The sequence below is a fragment of the Carcharhinus amblyrhynchos genome, chromosome 1 (genome assembly GCF_965287045.1).
Source record: "Carcharhinus amblyrhynchos chromosome 1, sCarAmb.v2.hapA, whole genome shotgun sequence".
Taxonomy (NCBI): domain Eukaryota; kingdom Metazoa; phylum Chordata; class Chondrichthyes; order Carcharhiniformes; family Carcharhinidae; genus Carcharhinus; species Carcharhinus amblyrhynchos.
Window position 1 is genome coordinate 171,756,378 of NC_137324.1, and position 24,621 is coordinate 171,780,998.

At 45.9% G+C, this 24,621-nt stretch overlaps 1 protein-coding gene across 2 annotated transcripts in view; it reads left to right on the top strand.

Annotated features, from left to right (window-relative positions):
- The window catches only part of LOC145347739 (putative E3 ubiquitin-protein ligase HERC3), a 69,344-nt gene that overhangs the window by 22,490 nt on the left and 22,233 nt on the right, over positions 1–24,621 (top strand). For both annotated transcript variants that reach the window (XM_080195513.1, XM_080195504.1), the window contains 11 exons: positions 484–705; positions 2,672–2,763; positions 4,660–4,790; positions 6,499–6,656; positions 10,278–10,354; positions 12,193–12,305; positions 16,097–16,156; positions 19,152–19,263; positions 20,157–20,346; positions 21,849–22,012; positions 24,441–24,554. In XM_080195513.1, the coding sequence (XP_080051639.1) occupies positions 484–705; positions 2,672–2,763; positions 4,660–4,790; positions 6,499–6,656; positions 10,278–10,354; positions 12,193–12,305; positions 16,097–16,156; positions 19,152–19,263; positions 20,157–20,346; positions 21,849–22,012; positions 24,441–24,554 (1,433 nt within the window). The remainder of the gene's footprint in view (positions 1–483; positions 706–2,671; positions 2,764–4,659; positions 4,791–6,498; positions 6,657–10,277; positions 10,355–12,192; positions 12,306–16,096; positions 16,157–19,151; positions 19,264–20,156; positions 20,347–21,848; positions 22,013–24,440; positions 24,555–24,621) is intronic.

Consider the following 24,621-nt stretch of genomic DNA (forward strand, 5'->3'; position numbering starts at 1 on the left):
CTGCTGCCTCACAGCGCCAAAGAGCCCAGGTTCAATTCTGGCCTTGGGTGACTGTGTGGAGTTTGCATGTTCTCCCCGTGTCTGCGTGGGTTTGCCCCACAATCAAAGATATGCGCGTTAGGCTGATTGGCCGTGCTAAATTGACCATTAGTGTCAGGGAAGTTAGCAAGGTAAACACATGGGGTTACGGGGATAGGGCCTGGGTGGGATTGTTGTTGGTGCAGGCTCGATGGGCCAAATGGCCTCCTTCTGCACTGGAGGGATTCTGTGATTTATGTCGTTGGATATAATCTCCATACACTGAACATAACAAGTTAAAAGGAAATGATATCCTTTATGAAGCTTAATGACTGTCACTCTATCACATTGTGGAGTAGCGGTTTGTGGGTCAATTGCCAGAAGGCATAATGTTATCTTTCTCTAACACTGATGGATAATTGATGCCGTACACTGGTGTTTTTAATCTTGTTTGTTTTTCTCTAGATGGTCGTCTCTTTGCCTGGGGACAGAATTCTCACGGCCAGTTGGGCCTTGGGAAAGGATATCCCTCTCAGTCCAGCCCGCAGTGCGTAAAGTCGCTGTCTGGGATTCCTCTGGCTCTGATCGCTACGGGAGGGATGCACAGCTTCACTCTCTCACTGTCGGGGGCAGTGTTTGGCTGGGGGAAGAACAACTGCGGTCAGCTGGGCCTCAGTGACGATAAAGGTAGGCAGTTAGCAGAATGATGTGTGTTTTGTGCGCCTGATTGGCGCGTGGTTTCAAACCAGGCTTCGTGGAGCCATGTACTTCAAGACAGTCCACCTAGTGTTCCTGCAAACATAATTGCCAGGAAAAAAAAACTAGCTGACCCATCAGCCCTAATTAGTTAGCTGGGCTGAATTTTCCCAGGCTGGCACAATAGCACAGTGGTTAGCACTTCTGCCTCACAGTGCCGGGGACCCAGGTTCGATCCCAACCTTGGATGGCTCTCTGTATGGAGTTTGCGTGTTCTGCCTGTGTCTGCGTGGGTTTTTTTCCAGGTGATCTGATTTCCTCCCACACTCCAAAGATGTGCGGGTTGGGTTACTTTGGCCATGCTAAATTGCCCCTTAGTGTCAGGGGGACTAGTGGGGTAAATATATGGAGTTATGGGAATAAGATCTAGGTGGGATTGTTGTCAGTGCAGGCTCGATGGGCCAAATGGCCTCCTCCTGCACTGTAGGGATTCTATGACTGAGGTGGGTTGGGAGGCAGGACTAGGAGCGAAGTTGTAAATTGAGACACATTCTGTCCTCTGAGTGATTTTACAGTGGCTAACCAAGTAGGCTATTTTTTTTTCAGAGGGTGAGTGTCGCTGGCAAGGCAATCCTTTATTGCCCATCCCTAGCTGCCCTTGGAGAGGTAGTGGTGAGACACCTTCTCGAACCCCTGTAATCCAGGTGACACACGCTGTGCTATGAGGAAAGGAACTCCAGGATTTTGACCCTGTGAAGGAACGGTGAAAGTCATGTGTTGTGGCACACAACCGTTAAAACAGCATTATAAATGTGGTACTTTGGATAAAAATACCAACATTGGCCTACGGCTGTTTATCATTTATTCTGAGGATGGGGGGGACACTGGCAATGCTGCTATTTACTGTCCATCCCTAATTGCCCTGAGACAGTGGTGAGCCACCATTTTTGAGTGGTATGGACAGAGTAGACCACTTCAGAGGGCACCTGTGTTGGTTTGGAAAAGGGGTCACATAGAGGTCAGAGTGGCCAAGGATGGCAGATTCATAGAAATCGTAGAATCTCTACAGTGCAGAAGCAGGCCGATCAGCCCGTCAAATCTGCACCACATGTCTGACAGAGCATCCCACCCAGACCCTAATAACGTAACCCCAAGTGTTTACCCCGCTAATCCTCCTAACCTACGTAGCTTGGGATACTTGTGGCAACTTACCGTGGTCAAATCACCTAACCTTTTGGATTGTGAGAAGAAACCGGAGCACCTGAAGGAAACCCACACAGACATGGGGAGAATGTGCAACCTCCACACAGACAATGATCCGAGGCTGGAATTGAACCCAGGTCTATAATGCTGTGAGGCAGCAGTGCTAACCACTGTGCCACTGGGCCACCCTTTCTTTCCCCAAATGAACTGGTTGGGTTCTTACGGCATTCTTCATGGTATGACAGAGGAGGACCTGACTGGCAGCTTTCTGTCACACAGTCAAGGTGAGATTTGAACTCTGATTCCCTAAGGTAAACTTTAAGAAACACTGCAATGAAGTTACTGTGAAAACCCCCTAGTCGCCACACTCTGGTGCATGTTTGGGTCCACTGAGGGAGAATTTAGCACGGCCAATCCGCCTAACCAGCACGTCTTTCAGACTGTGGGAGGAAACTGGAGCATCCGGAGAAAACCCACGCAGACCCAGGGAGAACGTGCAGACTCCACAGACAGTGACCCAAGCCGGGAATCGAACCCGAGCCCCGATGCTGTGAGGCAGCGGTGCTGATCACTGTGACAGTGTGCCGTCCTATTGGTCCAGTAGCGTAACCATTGTATTCCCACGCTGTAGATTGCAATGAGTTTGAAACTGCTGAATCATCAAACTCATTACGTTTCCGAACCGTGCGGGGAATGTCTCAAAGATGCACAACTGGAGACTGTTGTACAGACTGTGCCTATTTTGCTTCCGCAGATCGAGATGTCCCCAATCATGTGAAATTCCTACGGAGACAGAAAATTGTTTACATTAGTTGTGGTGAGGAGCACACGGCAGCCCTAACCAAGGTAATAACACGTTCCTTTCATTCATGGTATGTGAGCATCACTGGCTAAGCCAGCATTTGCTGCCCATCCCTAACTGCCCTCGAGGAAGTGGTGGGGGGCCACTACTTTGTAAATTGGCAGGTCATTTGAGAGATTTAGATATGCCAGGCTATGGGGAAGGAGCGGGAGAATGGGACTGACTGGAATCATAGAATCCTACAATGCAGAAGGAGGCCATTTGGCCCATTGAGCCTGCACTGACCACAATCCCATCTAAGCCCCATCCCCATAACCCCAAGTATTTACCCTAGCTAGTCCCCCTGACACTGAGGGGCATGGCTAGCCCACCTAACCCGCACATCTTTGGACTGTGGAAACTGGAGCACCCGGAGAAAACCCACACAGACGCGGGGGAAATGTGCAAACTGCACACAGGCAGTGACCCAAGCCAGGTCCCTGGCGCTGTGAAGCTGCTGTGCTAACCACTGTGCCACCGTGCTCCCCACATTTCTATGAATGCCATACAGAGAGCCAGTATGGGTTCCATGGGCTGAATGGCCTACTTCTGTACCCCAAGACTCTGTGAGACCAAAGTCCCTGTCTGTACACCTGACAGTCTTGTTAGAGAAGGAGTTCCAAAATTTGACCTAGTGACAATGAAGGGATGTCAGTGTAGTTCTAGGTCAGGGTAGGGTGTGAACTTGCCAGTGGTGGTGTTCCTGTGCACCTGCTGCCTTGGTCTTCCTGGACAGTGGAGCTTGGGTGTTTGCAAGCCGCTTGCTGAAGTTTACCAGTACAAATCCTGCAGTCCCCTGGTTGAAGTCAGTCGAGGTGCTTCACTGTCTAATTCAATCTGGTCGAAGACATGAAAGTTGTGTTTTGTGCTTGAAAACAAAATGCGTGATTCCATTGTTTGAACGTAATTGTCAGTGGATATGGTGGAAGGACGGGAATAAAAATATGGAACACAAAAATTTAACTTGCAAAGAGCCATGAAGCCCCATTCTGAAGCTTGTTGCTACAGTACGGAACTTTTTCTAATCCAAGTGGACAGACTGGCGGTCTGGGCATCACACAGTTAGTCCCTAGAAATAAGATAATATAAATGCTACCTCTCATTCTGTTTGCGTGAACCACCTTGTGGCATTTTCTTCCTGCATTGGAGGTGCTTTGTAAATGCCAGTTGTTAAGTTAGCAGTGTTGTAGAGGAGCTTCCTTCTGTGGACTCACTGTCACCAGGCGGCACGGTGGCACTGTGACTAGCACCGCTGCCACACAGCAAAGGAATCCAGGTTCGATTCCTGGCTTGGGTCACTGTCTATGCCTGCGTGGATTTTCTCCGGACGCCCTGGTTTCCTCCCACAGTCCAAAGATGTGCGGGTTAGGTGGATTGGCCGTGCTAAATTGCTCCTTAGTGTCAGAGGAACTAGCTAGGGCAGCGCATGGGGTTATGGGGATAGGGCCGGTGTGGGAATGTGGTTGGTGCAGATTTGATGGGCCGAATGACCTCCTTCTGTACTCAGGACTCTGTTCCGTGATTCTATGATTTGGGAGCCAAATTAGCCCAATACAGAGGTTGGCCTCAATATCCTACTGGATCAGTATAGATTCTCCTCTCCAGTGAGTCTGCAGAATGCTGCTGTAGTGTGTAACCAAAAACATGACATTTCATCCCTGCACTTGGGAGTTCGTAAAACCATACAGCACCGAAGGAGTCTCCGACCTAAAAATTGGGCACACCAATTTCTCCCACAAGTCGAAGCTTGGAAATATTGGAATTTAATTGTAGGGTGTTGTAGTGTATGAGTGTGTATAATCTCTGTGTGTCTGCTTATGGGGGTGAAATATAAATATCTATCATAGCATTAATTTTAGCGATTGTTAATTTCCACTGTACTTTGTGTAACCTTTACCCAGAGTGGAGGTGTTTTTACCTTCGGAGCTGGTCTTTGTGGGCAGCTGGGTCATAACTTCATTAACAATGAAATAAATCCCCGGAGAGTCCAAGAATTGATGGGAAGCGAAGTCTCCCAGATATGCTGCGGCAGGTGAGCACGCATGGTGGAAAATTAGCTCGGGAAATGTACTAGTGAGTGTTTTAATAGTTAATTTATCCTTACTGGAAACATCCCTTGGACCTTTGCGTGTGTTAATACTATTATACAGGGTTAGCTGTGTTGCAAAATCCATGAATTTCTGTAACCAGGCACAATGACCAATTTTTGCCAATCGGTCACTCCTCCTCGCTAGCTGCCTTTTGAGTGGAACCATGTTCATTGCACAGGTTAGTGTTCGGTCACGCAGGGCTCTGTTTGTGGATCCTTAGTTATACATTCCGATGCTGGCAGGTCAAAGCTCCTGCCTTTCAGAGACCCTGCTCAGGATTTTGTTACATAACAAGTGGGATGTCAACTTTTTTTTAAATTCATCCGTGGGACATGGACGTCGCTGGCTGGCCAGCATTTATTGCCCATCGGTAGTGACCCATGAGCTGAGTGGCTCACTCGGCTATTTCAGAGGGCAGTTGAGAGTCAACCATGTCACTCTGGAGCCACGTGTAGGCCAGACCAGGTAAGGATAGCAGATTTCCTTCCCTAAAGTGAACCAGATGGATTTCTCCGACCATCGGTAATGGTTTCGTGATCATCAGTAGATTCTTAATTTTTATTGAATTCAAATTCCACTGTCTGCTGTGGTGGGATTCGAACCCGGGTCCCCAGAATGTTAGCTTTGTTTCTGGATTAGTAGTCTGGTGATAATACAGTGCGGCCCTGTTATATAACGCGAGGGTTGGGGTCCATAAAATGTTATTGTGAAAAAAGCGGGGTCGTGCTAAATCGAGGTTCAAGAAAATCAGCGTTCTAAATGACCCAATATTGACCTAACATCCTAAAACACCCCTATTATTGCCATATTATATATATTTTTGATAATTTATAATAGTTTTATATGAAGTGACACTCTCTTGTTCTGGTGCTATGAGAATGACTGCAACGATTTCACTTCATAGGCTTTAAACTTCTTGCATCATATGTTAATATATTAACATGTAGTAATATGTCTTCATTCTGTTAAAACAATAAAAATAGCAAAACATATTTAAGCTTGTTTCCTGAGTTTTCTAAACTCCTATTAACAGCTGTTACTTACACCTATCATTGTGCTTGCCACACTGTCTGCCACACTGTCTGCCACACAGTATGAGAGAGCTTGGAAACCATCACCTCTCCCATATACCAGTTCAAATTGCTCTGGCCTGATTTAACTGCCTGTGTGTCAGGTCCAATATCATCGTTGTAAGTACTGGGATTAGCCTTCATAAAGGAGCAAGGTTAATTTTTAGTAAAACTTTTTAATAAAATGGGTCCAATGATCCATCGCGTCATATCTGAATTCGTGCTAAATCGGGGCGCGTAAAATTGAGCTTTCACTGTACCGCTCAGCCATTGCTTCCCCCTAAACTGGTAACTCTTACATGGTATGAGTGAAGGTAAATCACCACAGCCTTCGTCTGCATTGGTGGCCGTGCCAATCCCTGAATTCAGAAAGTCATTGAATTGTCTCTTTAACCAAAGCTTGTATGTGAACCCTGGCCCGACTCCACACCCGCCCTTGTGAAAATGGAACGCGGGGTGTTTGGAGGCATTCTGTCCTGGTGGAAATTTAGTTGTTGTCTTCACTTCATCAGCTGAGTGCAACTTAGCATTTTACCTTTGAAATGCGTGGCTGCGCTAACTGTGTCCTTCCTTTTGTCAGACAGCACACGATTGCCTTTGTGCCTTCTTCTGGCTTAATCTATGCATTTGGACGTGGCAACAGAGGGCAGTTGGGATCTGGACAGACCATTAACTCCCAGGTTCCGTACAAAGTGGCCGGGAACTGGGTAACTCACACGCACAAGCTGCAACCTAACGGTGAGTGAAGGGGTAGAACGCCCCTGGATTGAGCAATGCAACTCTTGCCCATAAAATTGTGTTCAGTGAGTGCGAACCACCTCCTGTCCAGTGGGTGAGCCAGTTTAATTTATATAGTTTAGCAGAAAGCATTCCTTTCTCTGTCGTTTATCAGTTTTGTTCTGATGTTAATAAAAATAATAGCAATCCTCAATTATTATTTGTCAATTTTTAAATTCTTTCATGGGATTCTTCCAATGCCAATTTTCTTATTCTTGTAATGATTGGCTTGTTCCTTTTCATTCGGCAATTAAAAGTCAACCATATTGCTGTGGGGTCTGGAATTACGTCGGCCAAACTGGGTAATGATGGCAGATTTCCTTCCCTAAAGGACATGACTGTGAAACAGGTGGGTTTTTACAAGACTCGATGATAGCTTCAGGGGTACAATGCTTAGTGTCAAATCTGCCAATGCATCAATGCCAATGCATCATTGTGTCCTGGTCAACATCTTACCCTTCACCATTACTGCCAAAGCAGAATAAGTGGGCAATTACCTCCTGTTTATAGCATTTTGCTGTGTGAAAGTTGTTGTAATTAGTGTGTAGCACCTTTAACTGTTTCTTAGAGAGGTTAGAAAGTGTATGTTATTATGGCCAGAGTGGGAGGAGTGTGCAGTGTCTCTCGTCCACATGGCTCTGCAGCTCACGCCATGAGTATAAATGTTGAATTCACTCAACAAAATGGCTACTTATTTACTTTTGCTGCTGTTAGACCCAGAATAAAATAGACTTTAACCAGGCTTCTTTCTGTAAACTCAGAATGATTGATTTATTATAAAACACAGCTTCTTTTTATGAAGCGAGTTGCAAAAACTGGCTAATGTACAATTTATAATCTGGAAATGTAACTATGTACCCTTTTAAAATGCTAACACGCATGTGCACATACAACACCCAAAGTTCAAAATAAATAGGGTTTCTGTAGAGGTTAGTTTTTAAGAGGAAACAACTTCTGGCCAATGGGAAAACTATGAAAAAGGATAAAGTTCAAAGGGTTTTGATGCTATTGGCCTGGTGTTCCCGTGTTTGCAAACTGATGTTATGAAGTGGAGATTGATTCCTCCTCTGAGAACTAACACCGTAACACCAAAGAGGAGTACCTGGCCTCATAGAATGTGTGAAGCGGTGTAACCAGTGCTCCAGCAACTTCTCGTGGTTAAGTACAAAATAAATCCCTGGCACTCACTCTAAAATCAACAAGTAACTATTTATTTATCTAACTAATAACGAGCAAATTAACTAAACTATTAACAAACCAATGACTCCCTTCTAACTATTAACTATTCCCAAATAAAACAGGATTCTACTGGAATGCTGTTCAAGTAAATACAACTCCCATTCATTAACAAGAAATGAATTTAGCCCCTCTAAATTACAACCAGGTTTTGTGTCTTTTGGAATATTCTGTTGACTCTTCTGTCTGGAAATTCTTTCTTCTTTGCTACCTTTGTTATCTAGATAGTGCTTTGAGCTGAGAGCTATGAGTTGTGACAGTTGCTCTCTGCTTTTATCCCACTGTCTCCCCCCTTCTTATACCTGTGATGACATAGCCATATTTTCCACAATAGGATTGATCCTAAGTTGTCAAAACCATCGGATTTAAATTTAATATGTTCTTGGTATCTAAGTAACTAATTCAAACTGATTGGCTGAATTAGAAAAATCCTGTTGTCTTGGTAAAGTCTGCTGCTTGTCCTTTGATACAAATATTTCATTTTGGATACTCTATATGTACTTGCATTTTTTAAGTTTCTAAGCACAGAAAAAGCTTTTAAAGGGACGATGCTATGGTTTTCCCCGACATTTTACAATTTTACAAACACCAATCTACAATTACTCCCAACTTCACAACACTGATCACTGGACTCAGTGCTTGTCTGGAAGTTCTTTGCAAAGGAGCCTCAGTGTAACGGCAAACAGAGTGGAATTAATGTCCTTGTGTTCTCTCTCTTCCACCTCAGCCTCTCCGGTTTCCAAACATGAACGTGTTATACTGAGTTGAGGATTTCTAGTTGGATAACGACATTGAATTTCACTGGAGGCAGGGAGGGTATGAGTTGGATCAGTGGCTCCTGTTCATTTATTTTCCCCCCAAAACTGTTCCAAGAAAAATACATTCAAAACAGAAACTCATCTCAGTTAAGGGGGTTATCATTGTCGGTCTCGGAGCCTGAGAACAGTTTTTTTTTCCCGCCAGTAATTATAGTTTGTGTAAACAGATAGTTCTTATCTCCTCACGTGCCCTGCTGATTATTTAGCTGAAATCATGTGCCTCTTGGAAAAGGCAGTTTGCTCACAGTTCAAAGTGAACTTCTAACCTTTTTTTTAAAACAAATTTGGGTCGGTTTTCAAGGAAGTGTCCAAATAACTCAATGACCTTCCAATTTAAATAAATACATGTAGTTGTTGAAGATTGCTATTTCTAACCATAAGTCCTTTGTCTTTAAGCCACTTTTGGGCCCAATGATGATGTGTCTAGAGTCATGTCTGATACAGAGTAGAGAGATGATTCTCAGAGTAGCATCAACCACCAGCAATGAGGACCTGGAGCAAAGTGCAGTCTGTGATATGACCGTGTGGAGTTGCTGGCTCCTTGACAGACTGTTGATAACAGGATTTCACCCACGACGTCTTCTGAACACTCAGGCATAGAATTATAGAATCCCAACAGTGCAGAAGAGGCCACTTGACCCATTGAGTTTGCACTGACTCTCCCACAGAATCATAAAATCCTCCGGTGCAGAGGGAGGCCATTCAGCCCATCGGGTCTGCACTGACCACAATCCCACAAAGGCCCTATCCCCATAAACCTATGCATTTATCCTAGCTAGTCCCCCTGACACTAAGGGGCAATTCAGCATGGCCAATCCACCTAAACTGCACATCTTTGAACTGTGGGAGGAAACCAGAGCACCCAGAGGAAACCCACGCAGACACAAGGTGAGAACATGCAGACTGTGCACAGACAGTGACCCAAGCCGGGAATCGAACCTGGGTCCTTGGTGCTGTGAAGCAGCAGTGCTAACCACTGTGCTACACAGAGTATCTTACCCAGGCCCTATCCCCGTAACCCCACACGTTCTTTAGACACTAAGGGGCAATTTTAGCACGACCAATCTACCTAACCTGCACGTTTTTTTTTGGATCGCGGGAGGAAACCAGAGCACCCGGAGGAAACCCATGCAGACATGGAGAGAATGTGCAAACTTCACTCAGAAAGGTACCCAAGACGTGAGTTAAACTTGGGTCCCTGGAGTTTTGAGGCAGCAGTGCTATCCACTGTGCCATCGTGCCCCCTGCGCCATCCCCCAGCTTAGCCTCCTCCGTTCAGTGTCTGTTCAAAGCTAAAACCCTGAATTCTGTTCCCAGGCAGCAACATGACCATCCTATCCGTAGCCTGATATATTCCTGCCTTCTGGGCTAACAGGAAAGGGATCGTTTCCACAATATCCCTTGTCAACTGGTGTCTTGTGAGCCTCAAAATCTGCGTCATGCATATTGTCAGTGGTTTTAAGTCTAACAGTGTTTCGAACCACGAGCTTCTCTGTGAATATTGAGACTTGCTTTGTCTCGTTGACAGATCAGTCCAAGTACCGTGTGCTGAAACACGTTTGCTGCGGAGGGGATCAGAGTTTCGCCCTATTCTTTCAACATGAGGTGAGATCAAACCCAGTGAACGCCTACACTGAGTGCTTTGATTTATTCACAGTCTGGGGGCACGTGTTCTTTACCTTCTGAGGGCTCTCAGTTACCAAATTTGAGTGATGTAGATTGAGAGAAGTGCCTTTTAATGTTTTATAAAATTCACATTTTCCAGTTTTGATATGAGGAGCTAAAGTCGAAAGTCTTTAAACAAGTGCATGTCACCTATTTAAGAGAAGTACGGTACATTCATCTGCCGCCTTCTAGGGTGTTGACAATGTGGCAACAGTCGTCCAGGTGGCAACGGTGAACCAGTTGGTGAATCTTTACAATGATTCGACAGCTTTGAGGTTACTTTAACTGCTTTAATCCAGCTAAACTCATACACAGATGGAAACAAAAAGAATTGATAGTGCTTTAATCTTTTTAAAAAAAAGAGTCTTGCTCGAGAGGCACCAATCCGTAACTTATCTCCTCTCGTTATTTCCATTCCTAGCTGAGTAGCTTGCTAGACCGTATTAGAGTGCAGTTAAGACTCCTCTGCTGTCCCTGTGTACATCAATGGGATTGAAGTAGAAAGGGTCGACAGCTTCAAGATTTTAGGTGTCCAGATCACCCAACAACCTGTGCTGGTCCCGCCATACCGACACTATAGTTAAGTAAGCCCACTGATGCCCCTACTTTCTCAGGAGACTAAGGAAATTTGGCATGTCAGCTACAACTCTCACCAACGTCTACAAGTGCACCGTGGAAAGCATTCTTTCTTGTTGTATCACAGCTTGGCATGGCTCCTGCTCTGTCCAAGGCCGCAATAAACTACAAAGGGTCCTGAATGAAGCCCAGTCCATCACTCAAACCAGTCTCCCATCCATTGACTCTACCGACACTTCCTGCTGCCTCAGAAAAGCAGGTCATATGATCAAAGGTCCCACACACTCTGGACATACTCTCTTCCACTTTCTTCTGTCAGGGAGAATTTAGCATGGCCAATGCACCTAATCAGCACGTCTTTTGGACTGTGGGAGAAAACCGGAGCACCTGGAGTAAACCCACGCAGATACAGGGAGAACGTGCAAAATCCACACAGACAGTGACCCAAGGTCAAAACTGAACCCGGGTCCTTGGTGCTATGAGGAAGCAATGCTAACCACTGTGCCACCATGCTGCCCCACACTATACACTGTCACACTATATTCTGAACCTTCCTCCTTTCCTTCTCCCCATGTACTCTATGAACGGTATGCTTTGACCGTACGGTGTGCAAAAAAATACTTTTTACTGTATATAAATACATGTGACAAATCCAATCAAATACAAAGTGGGGGGCGAGTGGGACTTAGAAATTTGTTGCGAAGAGCTGGTGCAGTTTGTCAGTTTGAATGGCCTCCTTCTGTGCTGTAACCATCCTATCAGCAATGCTGCTGCTTTGTTTCTACAATGCAGGATTGTGCAGACAAGGGACTTAATTAGGTTTTAATTAAGAAACAGAAAGCTACCCTCATGAAGAATGAGTAGCTTTCTCCTTCTTAAGAATGCTTACGGCTTTTCCTTATGACTTTAATCTTGGTGTGCTGAGGTTTGGCATTGGCTGCACTGACGCAGACACCATTGTGCGTCTATCTGTAATATGCAGCAATAAACTGTTTACGGGATTGTTAAAGCTCTGAAGCTGGGAGTTTCTTGACTTAATCTCCCCTACTGGCTCCCAATAAAAATCGGAATTAAGCAGCAGGAGACTTTTTTGTCACATTCTGAGCGCAACGTGTGTTGATAACACTTTCCTCAGAAAGCAGCACACAATGATAACGCCTTCCCCTCCTCTTTCCTTCTACACTTTTTATTTATCCTTCCAGCATTCTCAAGTCCCTGATGATTTCCGCTGTTTGGATCCTTTAAAGCGTGTCAGGGTAATTAATAGCAACGTGAACAGGTGGATGCTCAGCCTTTCGGGAAAGGACGTACTGAAGTAAGTTTTGACCCAGCTTCTGATTGCTGCAGACAAATGTTTTAATTGGGACAAAATGCTGGAAAATCTCAGCAGGTCTGGCAGCAGCTGTAAGGAGAGAAAAGAGCTGACGTTTCGAGTCCAGATGATCTTTTACCGAAGCGTTAATGTAAGCCTACTTGTGACATTAATAACAAAAAAAAATCAGCGTTGACAAAGGGTCATCTGGACTCGAAATGTCAGCTCTTTTCTCTCCTCACAGATGCTGCCAGATCTGCTGAGATTTTCCAGCATTTTCACTTTTGGTTTCAGCTTCCAGCAACCGCAGTAATTTGCTTTTTATCCAGTGTTTTAACTGGATTGATTTTTGTGTCATGTTCCGCAATAAAGTGCCCACCCTCCCCATTCCGTCATAGAAGCATTCCTCAGTTAGTTAGCCTGATGTTTTCCCTTCATTGCAGTACCGCTTCCCTGCCTAGTCTTAGACACTCACCCTGCTCCTTGCGATGTCACGCTTCTGTTGCCATAGGAGATTCACATCTTTGCCCTGGAGAGTCCCACGAGGCAGGGCCTAAAACTGTCAGTGTAACAGAACTGCGGCTTTTCGAAATTTTACCTTCCAAACCCAACACCTGATTTCCTGAAGAAATTTCCTTTCAACCGAAAAGACGGGAGAATTTTTTTTTTTTTGGTTGAATTTCATCCCCCTCTCCCAGCTGTTCCACCACTCTCAGCTCTTGGATATCTTTTTGAGTGACCTTTTAGATTTGATGTTGCCATTTACCATGGCCAACCCAGCTAACCTACACATCCCTGGATACTAAGGGGCAATTTAGCATGGACAATCTGCATAACCTGTGCATCTTTGGAGTGTGGGAGAGCACCCAGAGAAAACCCACATAGACACGGGGAGGACATGCAAACTCCACACAGACTTGCAATCTTTTTTCTTTCTTTGTTCTTCTTCTCTGGTTCTTTACTGCACATTCCCCTACCCCAGCAGAAGGGCTGGTGGTAGTCAGATTCTTGGTTGATGAGCCATTGGGTAGATTGGCATTGTCAATCACTTCTGGGTTTAAAATCCAGCCTGGCTGATTATGTAAAATCACCATAGGATGTAGAACACAGGAGAAGGCTTTACGGCTCAACTGATCCATGCCAGTTTGGCACTACTACCTCACAGCGCTAGGGACCCAGGTTTGATTCCTGGCTTGGGTCACCGTCTGTGTGGAGTTTGCACGTTCTCACCATGTCTGCGTGGGTATCCTCTGGGCGCTCTGGTTTCTTCCCACACTCTGAAGATGTGCGGGTTAGGTGGGTTGGCCATGCTAAGTTGTCCTTTAGTGTCCAGGATGTGTAGGTTAGCAGGGATTAGCCACGGTAGATGGCAACAACAACTTTAAAAAATTACTCGGAAAGGTGCCAGAAAGCTGAGGGTGATGGAACAGTTGGTGGGGGGTTGGGGGGGGTGAAATTTGACCAGAAAGTATACATTTAGAAACACACAAAGAGCAGGAATTGCAAGGGGAAAAGGAGAATTGGAACAAAACAAGGGGGGAAAAAACACATTTTAAAAATTCTTGAGTGGCCTTCTACACAGAAGTTTTACATGCCTTTGAAATGTTATGGGGATTGGACAGGGTTGACATAATTTCCTCTGGGTGGGGGAGTCCAGAAGAAATGTTACAGGGTAGAGCGGCACGGAGGAGTGAGGGAATGGGGGTAGGGGGCTGGGTAAGGTTATCTTCCAGAGAATTGGTGCAAACCCAATGGGCCAAATGGCCTTCTGCACTGTAGGGCTTCTATGGAGAGACGCTATGAATTGATACATTAATGTGCTCCTTTGCTATTAAGATGTGATATTTCTTCAAGCGTGACAGATGTTGATTGTGTAATATTCCACATCATTGAGCACTTTTGCAGAATCATCATGAACCATTTTCACACTCCAGGCAGCAGTCTAATTGCTGTTGTTTCTCTCAGGGGAGATGTGTATCTCTATAGGCCATTCAGCCCCTTGAGCCTGTTCCACCCCTCAATTGGATCACAGCTAATCTGCACCTCAACTCCGTTTGCATAGTTTTGATCGGCACCCTGACCCAGCAAATAAACCTCAGTCTTTGAATATTTCAGTTGACGTCCAGAAACAATTGAAGATTTTCTCTATCCTTTGGAGTGAAGAAGTGCTTCCTGATCTCACTTTAATTTTAATTTTAACTTAGCTTTAACTTAAATTTAACATCATGCCATTTCTTCTGGATTCCCTCATCCATAGGAAATTGTATCAATCCCGTCCAATGCCTATGGCATGTCAAAGACCTGTGTAGAAGGCCACTCAAGAATTGTCAACACTTTTTATAGATTTGTGTTTTCCTTCCTTAAGATATAGGATCTGAATTAGGCCACTCGGCCCATTGAGTCTGCTCCGCCGTTGATTCGCGGCTGATGGATTTGTCAACCCCGTTTCCTTGATAAGACATAAGATACAAGAGCAGAATTTTTCCCCTTTTCTCCTTGCAACTCCTGCCCTTTTTTATGTTTCTAAATATATATTTTCTTGTGTATTTTGTTTGGGTCAAATTTACCCACACACACACACACACACACACACACACACACACATATCTCCCAGTTGTCCCACCCATCTTTTCAAGCGACCTTTTAGCGTTGCTGTTGCCTCCAAATTTCTTTTTCATTCCCTGGTCTGGACGCAGCTCTCCTGGAGGGATTTGTTGTGAGAAAGTGCTGCTTAGGGTCAGCGTAAGAATCCTTAGGTGTCAAAAATATTGGAAGCTCTGTTCTCCCCCCTCCACCACCCACACCACTCCCACTTCCACAACTCCCACCATTGCAACACTCATAGGATTCTCCCTCTCCTGATCCGCTTCGTCATCGAGTCACAGAATTATTACAGTGCAGAAGTAGGCCATTCAGCCCATTGTCTCCTTGCTGGCTCTCTGCAAGGACAACTCGGCTGCACCCCCTGTCTCCCCTCATCTTTTCCCCCCTCAGCCCTATAAAGGTATTCTCTTCAGATAATTATCCAAGCCATGATCGCATCTGCCTGTCTGGCACTTCATTCCATCTCCTAACCACTCGCTGCGGAGAAAATATTTCTCTGCACGTCACTCTTGGTTTTTTTTTTCCCCACTAAGATTTGACAATATTGTGTGTCGAAGTAGGCCTGTAGAGTGGGTTACGCACTGGTGACAAAGCGAGTCAGATAATTTATTGAGCTGATCCGGTAAGTTAGATGAAGTCTTTCTGTTTTATGAGGAATCTTACCCGGGGTTTTGTTGTTGCGGCCCTTTAAGAACTGCTGGGTAGGTGCTCACTGCTGGGTATGCATGGGAACAGCCGGCATGGTGTACATGGCCTACCCCATTTGCGATTGCAAGTGGGACCACGACTTTCACACGTGCTAGAGACTACCTCGGCTGTTTCAAAAAGTAAAGTTTATTTATTAGTCGCAAGTAGGCTTACGTTAACGCTGCAACGAAGCTACTGTGAAAATCCCCTAGTCGCCGCACTCCCGTTCGGGTACGCTGAGGGAGAATTTAGCATGGCTGATGCACCTAATCAGCGCGTCTTGCGGAGTGTGGGAGGAAACCGGAGCACCCGGAGAAAACCCACGCAGGCACGGGGAGAACGTGCAGTCTCCCCACAGGCAGTGACGCAAGTGGGACTCGAACCTGGGTCCCTGGCGCTGTGAGGTGAGGAGCACCAGATTCATGGGCCGATTGTATAGGAGGATGCGCCATGTGGATGTTTTATCCATTAACCTCGTCTTTTCCCCCTTTGTTTTTTTACAGTGAGTTAAATGCGGTATTCTCTTCACCTGCCTGTTTGAATGGCAGTTTCCTCGATCATCAGTGAGTATCAGTAACTCGTTCGGAATGTGATTAGTTCCTTATTTTTTTATTTGTCTGAGGGGAACTCAGCCCTGTCTGAAATTGGTAAATAAATTGTCCGGTTGTGAAGGAGCGATTTGGTTAAAATTAGAAGCAGAAACAGGAAAGTGCTGGAATATCTCAGCGGGTCTGACAGCATCTGTGGAGAGAGAAAAGAGCCAACGTTTCGAGTCTGGATATGACCCTTTGTCGGAGCAGCTCTGATGAAGGGTCAGCCAGACTCGAAACGCTGGCTCTATTCTCTCTCGATGTGGAGATGCCGACGGTGGACTGGGGTAAAAACAGAAAGAAGTCTCACAACACCAGCTTAAAGTCCAACAGGTTTATTTGTAGCAAATGCCACAAGCTTTCAGACCTTTTGAGAACTCCCACCTACTTGACGAAGGAACAGTGTTTTTGAAAGTGTCTATTAAATCTGCCTCCACCATCCTTTTCAGGCAATGCATTCCAGATTTGCTGCTTAGTGCACTTCTCATCTCTCCCTGGTTCTTTTTGGCCGACTCCCTTACAGCCTCCCGGTTATTTTTTTCTTCTCGCTTCCTCCTTTTCCACAGGCCTTGATCAGAGTCTAGTCTGATCCATCACATGACCTTTCAACCCGTGGCTTCATCCGAGAAGTGGGCCAGATAATTTATTGCAAATGATTTGTTGTAGTGCAATGCGTTGCGGACCAGAGATGAAACCTGTATTTGTACAGTAGTATGAAATACTCAGTGTGCGTTTTGACTTGGGAGATCGATGGTACTCCTGGAATGCTTCAAGCATTCATAGATTCTATCAGTGGAATACAGGTACGGCATGGTGGTTAGCACTGTTGCCTCACAGCTTAAGGGACCCCGGTTCGCTCCTGGGCTTGGATCATTGTCTGTGCGGAGACCGCACATTCTCCCCGTCTCTGCGTGGGTTTACTCTGGGTGCTCCAGTTTCCTCCCAGTCCAAAGATGTGTGGGTTAGGTGGATTGGCAGTGCTAAATTGCCCCTTAGTGTCCCAGGATTAGCCTGGTAAATACTTGAGATTATGGGGATAGGGCCTGGGTGGGATTGTTGTTGGTGTGGACTTGATGGGCCAAAAGGCCGCCTTCTGCACTGTAATGATTCTGTGAAGTGCCCACTGAATGTACAGCCCGGTGTCAGTTTGACTTGAGATGACTGTGTCGAGAAATACAATCATCTTTTGGATCAACTGCAGTTACTGTGGCTGAGTTCAGGGCAGGGGACAACACTGGTACAGCATTGCCCTGAGAAAGTGTTGATGAACAGCACCCTTTGGTTGTCGCCCATCGACAGGACAATTAGGCATGGAACTTTCAACTTGGGCGCCAGATGTTGGAAGGAAGCATAATGCGGGTGGTAGCAGACCCGCTACCCTGTGTATCGGGTGACTGATCCAGCAGTCCCTGTGTTTTGCTCAGCCCAACTCCACCCGCTGAGGTTGAAAGTTCTTCCACCATGTCCTTTATAGAATCTTACAGCAGGGACAGAGACCATCCAGCTCTTCGTAAGAGAGGATTGGCCAATTATTCCCTCCAACCCCCCCACTCTGCAACCCCCCATCCTCCTCCTCCCCCCCCATCCTCCTCCTCCTCCTCTCCCCCCCATCCTCCTCCTCCTCTCCTCCTCATCCTCCTCCTCATCCTCCTCCTCATCCTCCTCCTCATCCTCATCCTCCTCCTCCTCCTCCTCCTCATCCTCATCCTCCTCCTCATCCTCCTCCTCATCCTCCTCCTCATCCTCCTCCTCATCCTCCTCCTCCTCATCCTCCTCATCCTCATCCTCATCCTCATCCTCCTCCTCATCCTCCTCCCCCCACCATCCTCACCCTTTCCCAACTAATCACCTTGAATTTGGTTTCATAAGTGGTTGCAGTGCAAACAATAAAAACATAAGAACTAGGAGCAGGAATTGGCCAGCTGGCCCCTCAAATCTGCTCCGCTATTCAATATGTTCATGGCTGATCTTCTCATGAACTCAGCTCCACTTACCCGCCCGCTCACCATAACTCTTGGTTCCTTTACTTTTCAAAAATCTTTCTGTCCTTTCCTAAAAAACATTCGATGCGGTGGTGTCAACTGCTTCACTGGGCAGGGATTTCCACAGATTTACAACCCCTTGGATGAAGAAGTTCTTCCTCAACTCAGTCCTAAATCAGTTCCCCCTTATTTTGAGGCTATGCCCCCTGGTTCTAGTTTCACCTCCCAATGGAAACAACCTCTCTGCTTCCATCTTATCTATTCCATTCATAATCTTATATGTTTCTATAAGGACTTCCTCCATTCTTCTGAATTCCAATGAGTATAGCCCCAGTCTACTCAGTCTCTCTTTGTAAGCCAACCGTCTTGACTTCGGAATCAACCTAGTGAATCTCCTCTGCACCCTCTCCAGTGCCAGTATATCCTTTCTCAAGTAAGGATTTTCTTTCTCAAGTAAGGATAGTCACCTCCTCAACATCACATGGCAACTCTGTGCCCACATTAATACTAACCCATAAAGAGACTAGCCAGCGGATTATTGGTGTCACACGTAGATAAATTTATAGGAACAAAAAGCATTGGATCTAGACAACATTATGCCTTAATGTTAAATACAAGGAAGTGGGAGATGGAATAGAATGGACAGCTTCTAGGCGGCACGGTAGCGCAATGGTTAGCACTGCTGCTTCACAGCTGCAGGAACCTGGGTTCGATTCCCGGCTCGGGTCACTGTCTGTGTGGAGTTCGCACATTCTTCTCGTGTCTGCGTGGGTTTCGTCCCACAGTCCAAAGATGTGCGGGTTAGGTTGATTGGCCATGCCAAAATTGCCGCTTAGCGTTCTGAGATGTGTAGATTAGAGGAATTAGCGGGTAAATGTGTAGGGGTATGGGGATGGGGCCTGGGTGGGATTGTGGTTGGTGCAGACTTGATGGGACGGTAGGGTTCTACGATTCTCATGAAAGTATTTTTTTTAATCCCCCTACAGTAATGACGAACATTTTAAAACTAGTCCTCGAAACCCTGGTGTTGACTTGAAGGCTGCCACGTTGTTTTTTGAGAAGATGGTGAACTCTCCATATGCCAAATTACTACAGCAGGTAAACTTTTAACATTGGAAAGTGTAATGACTTTATTCAGGCAATTGAGGGCGGCCTGTTAGAATATGAACTCTCTGATTAAGGGCCTTTCCTCAAAAACCTTATGTTGATGTTTTGTTTGCACTTCAATCCCATGTCCCTGATCTGTGGGCATCCGGTGTGCTGTGGTGGAGGCGGGTGGGGAGGACGTGAACCTGCTTCTGTGCCTGACAGGGTGTGCCATCTACAGGTGGTCGAGGGGGTCATCTAACCTGACTGCCCCTCTACCGTGGCTGCATTCGCGGCTAGGTGTCCCTGGAGAGGGAGCATGCACTGTCCGAGGGTGCAGTTGATGCCTTCCGCGCCCGCTGGGCACCGCAGGGACTGGTGTGTATTATTGACCCTGTTAATCACATTCTAATTTGATGTTTCAAGTTTCCTTTCCGCTTTTTCTTTGCATTTGGGCAGTTCCCCTTTTAGGGAGCTGCCCTTTTTGAGTTGTCCCCAAGTTAATTTGATTTTGTTTATTTGGTTGGACACAAAAAGGTGTCCCTGATTTAAGGGCCAACTTGATGGACTAATCAGGGAGCCTCTTGCTTTGTACTTAACCAGGCGCGTAAGTTCCTCTGGGACTCCGAATGTAGACTGTGAACTGAAAGTGCTCTGTGTGCTGTTGTCAGACTTAAATAAAAGGACTTTGGTGAAGGGACTTCAGCCTCTGAGGACTTATTACAAAAAGTATGAAGTCTGTTCATCTTGTATTACTGGTCTTTTGGGTGATAGATCACTTACGAAAGCTGGAATCTCCCTGATACTAACTGGATTTGCAGCACTACTCTCGAAGCTTCGGCGATCAAAATGGAAGACAATGTTGACACTGCTGTGACGTGGGGCTTCTCTCTCTCATTTTTCAGGTTACTGTGACTCTAGAGAACCGTCTGATTTCCCAGTTGCCGACTTCGCCGCCTGACGTCGAGGCCATGAGGACGTTTTTGATTTTGCCGGTGCTTCCTCTCTTCCAAGACCCCAAGAATTACTTGACCTTTGCCCTTCCATTTGCCGCTGCCATACTCCACTTGGATGCCAACCCAAGCAAAGTGTTGGGTGGGTTCTGAGCGCCGAGCTGGGTTCTGAGCACTGGGGAAGGTGACGAAGTTGAAGGAACCGTGAATCTAGTATTAATGCCAATTTATTGACCGGTACTTTAACCCAGAATTTGGCTTTAATACCAAGAGTTTCAATGGTCTAGCAGAACATTCGTAGCTCTCACTAGCGTCGTACATCTCCCCTTTGCCTTCTAAATTCTCTTTCTATATAATTTTCTTCTGATGTGGGTGGGAGGGTTGGAGAAATGTGACAGAAGAGGAATATGGCTGAATATAACAGGGCTGACTCAATTGTTTTAACTACAACAACAAAAACATCATTCCTCTCAAGTAGCCAGACAAAGTCGTGGCGTGATTTAAGATGATTTATTACTGCAGCTACAGTATCCTAACCAAGTCTTTAAGACCAGCCAGATGGCTGAATTCAGAAATACGCAAACAATTATAGTTTCAAATTCAATTGAAGTAATTAGCGTATACCAATCACAGTTTAGAAATTATCTCTATCCTCTCACAGTTATTGATTCCCATGCCTACATAATAGTTGTCCAAAAGTAAAGCATATTTATTAGTCACCAGCAGGCTTGCATTCACACTGTAATGAAATTACTGTGAAAATCCCCAAGCTGCCACACTGCGGTGCCTGTTTGGGTACACCAAGGGAGAATTTAACATGGACGATGCACCTAACCTGCATTTGGACTGTGGGAAGAAACCGGAGCACCCGGAGGAAACTCACGCAGACACAGGGAGTAAGTGTAAACTCCACACAGACAGTGACCCAAAGTTATTATTGAACTTGAGTCCCTGGCGCTACGAGACAGCTGTGCTAACCACTGTGCTGTCCCAGTTATAACTTGTGCGTGTTACATCATCAAGAAATGATAGCTATGTCTTTGACCGATGGTATATCAACCTGCCTTTCATTCTTCCTTGTTCAAATGGGTAAACATGAGTTACAGCTACACATTGTTCAATTAAATGGTCCTTGACCCTTTTCTGGGTCCACTTTACTCAAGACCAGTGGTTTTCACGTAGCTTTTCCCTGTGTGATTTGAGATACAGCTTGCAGTGTATGTGATTTTTAAACCTGTGTGAATATTAACCCTTTCACTGAAGAACACCCCCAGTTGGCAGTGCACAGCTTAATGAGAGAGATCGCAGAGGTTGTCAAGGCCTTGCCATGAGACCACAGAAGCAGAGTGGCCACGAAAAGTCAAGGAATGCAGTTGGATAGGAGAGTTTATACCGAGGGACAGGTTCAAGGAAGACCATAACGGTGGTATATTTGGAGGAGGAAGGACTAGGGAAACCCAGATGGAAACAATGAATGAAGAATCTCAGTACAGCGGCAAAGCAGGATGGAAATCCGGCAGGATCTAAGACAAGTGGAGAGAGAATCTTCATCCAATCACCATCCAGCTGTTGTAAGTGAGAATGATCTCCTGGAGATCCTGAGGTAGATTTGTGAATAATCAAACGGTTCCTTTCTGCTTCCAGATAACTGGTGGAGTTGGGTAGATGCTGGCTATTTCTGCCAACTGGTGGAGCTCTATAAAGACGCGGTGGTTTACCTCCTGACCAGGATGAGGACAGCGCTGTTGGCTCCCGTGTTTAGCCATTACATCATCGACGCTCTTCGTGTTTTGGAAAAGTTGCACAAGGTACTTGACTGAAGTGAGAGATCGGAAATTTACCATCCTCTCGGGAAATGGGTGCATGAGTGGGTGGCGGGCGTGGTGAGGTTCACAAGTCATTAAAGGCCACAGCCATGTAGCTCCGTCCCTGTCAATTGTGAGTGGCTGTCTTGCCATTTCTCTGTAAGCCAACATGACTTCTGCTGGCATCGAGGTCACAACCTGCCTCAGTTTTATACTGCCTTTCTTGACCAGGTGGAACTGTTTTTCTCCTGTCAAATCCTGTTAACGTTTAAAAACCCAGTTGAATTATTCCTCAACCATCTTCATTTGAGAATACAAACCAAGATTTCTTTTGCAACCGGCTCTCAAAATTTCACCCGATAAACGCTGGTATTCTTTCGCTAGTGGCGCAGTGGTTGGTTCTGAACCTTTTGGGTGGGATGCTCCAACTGTTCCCACTGGCGAGATCTTCTGGCCCCAGTGACGCTGACCCCTTGCCGCCGGTTTCCTGGCAGTGTAGGGTGTGCGAACAATGGGCAACCCCATTGACAGCCGCGGGACTGGAGGTTCCCACCGCTAGCCAGTGGTGGGCTGTCTCTGCTGCCGCAGAACATCATGGGATGGGGTGGGGGAGTTGGAGGGGAGGATTGCCACCTATCGTGTATTGAAGCCCACTTCCTTTTCCAGTTAAAATGGTTGGAGGAAATATTGTAACATCTCCCAACTGGAGACGACAGGGCAACTTTGTGTCAGCAACAATAAAAGCAGGAAGTGCTAGAAATGCTCAGGCAGTGTCTGTGGAGGGAGAAACTAAGCCTTTGTTTCGGGTCAATGACCTGTTGTCACATAGAGTAAGAAGTTTTGGGAGGGTGGGAAGGCAGTGTGTTCAGTGGAAGAAGGACTGAGGGAGCTCAGATGGGGTCGGACCAGTTCTGGAGGAATGCCATTGACCTAAAATGGAACTACTTATCTTTTTGAGCTTTCCCTAACCCTGATCCTTTTCTCTCCGTGAATCGCCCAGCCGAGATGGTGGCCAGAGCACAAGGCTGCTGGGAATCGAGTTCAAACTCAGTTACGCATTCCCTGTGTTTGAGAGGCTGAGTAAATGGGGCCTATATTCTTGGATATTTTGAAGAATGAGAGGCAATCTCATTGGAAAATACAAGATTCCGAAGGGAATTGATAGGATGGACACTGTGAGAGATTGTTTCCGCTGGTCAGAGAATCTAAAACGCGGTGGACTCAATCTCGGGATAAGGGGGCCTATCAATCAGGGCTGACAGGAGGAGGAATTACCTCAGAGGATTGTGAATCTTTGGAATACTCTTCCTCAGCCTGTTGTAGATGCTCCATCATTGGATATATTTAATCCTGTGGGATAGGCAGATTTTTGGTATCTCGGGGAAGCCAGGGATGTGGAGAGTGGATGGGAAAATGGAGTTGAAACCCAAGAGCAGCCATGATGGAGTTGAATGGTGGAGCAGGCTGAACAGGCTATATGGCCTCCTCATCCTTCATTTCTTGTCCTCTCCTACATTAGGAACGTTTGTTTTTATTCATTTGTGGGACATGGGTGCTTCTGGCTAAGCCAGCATTTATTGCCCATCCCTAGTTGCCCCTTGAGAAGGTGGCAGTGAGCTGCCTTCTTGAATCACTGCAGCCCGTGTTCTGTGGGTTGACCCACAATGCCGTGAGGGAGGGAATTCCAGGATTTTGATTCCAAAGGAATGGTGATATATTTCCAAGTCAGGATGTTGAATGGCTTGGAGGGGTTCCCATGTATCTGCTGCCCTTGTCCATGTTAGTTAAAAAGAATATCTGCTCCCCGTGGCATGCTTTCAGAGCTCGGGTGAAAATTGGAATTGGTCAATTCAAGGTTGAATGGGCAATCTGGGTGATCTTCTCTGCCTCTTGATTTGGTTTGATTTATTATTGTCACATGTACTGAGATACAGTGAAAAGTTGTTATTGGAGTTGATACTCGACAGACAAAGCATACCATTCGTAAGATTACATAGGAGAGAAGGAAGGAGAGGGTGCAGAATGTAGTGTTGCAGTCATAGCTAGGGTGTAGAGAAAGATCAACTTAACGCGAGGTTAATCCATTCAAAAGTCTGACGGCAGCAGGGAAGAAGCTGTTCTTGAGTCAGTTGGTATGTGATCCCAGACTTTTGTATCTTTCTCCCGATAGAAGAAGGTGGAAGAGAGAATGTCCGGGATGCATGGGGGATCCTTAATTATGCTGGCTGCTTTTTCGAGTTCAAAAGAGTTAGAGTTTTAAAAGCATAGAACGAGGGTAAAAGATAGAATTGGAGGTTGTGGGCTGAATTGGGGGTTAAATTGCACCCGTTATGTGTGTTCCGTTTGCGACTGAAACACCGACCACAGCACAAATCTTCACTTAGTCAGCATTTACATCAAAACTAAGCTTCTCCCCTTCGTCACTGCGCAGGTTAATTTGATTGCAAACCATATTAACTATGAGGTATTTTACATCCATGAACTGAATAACCTGGTCAACATTGAAACAGATTTTCTCTTCTGGGCCTCCCAACACGCTGGAGTGGTACGTACAGAGCTTTGGATATTTTTGTAATCTGGATTTTAAGCATTGTGGCTGTTCGTTCTTTCTG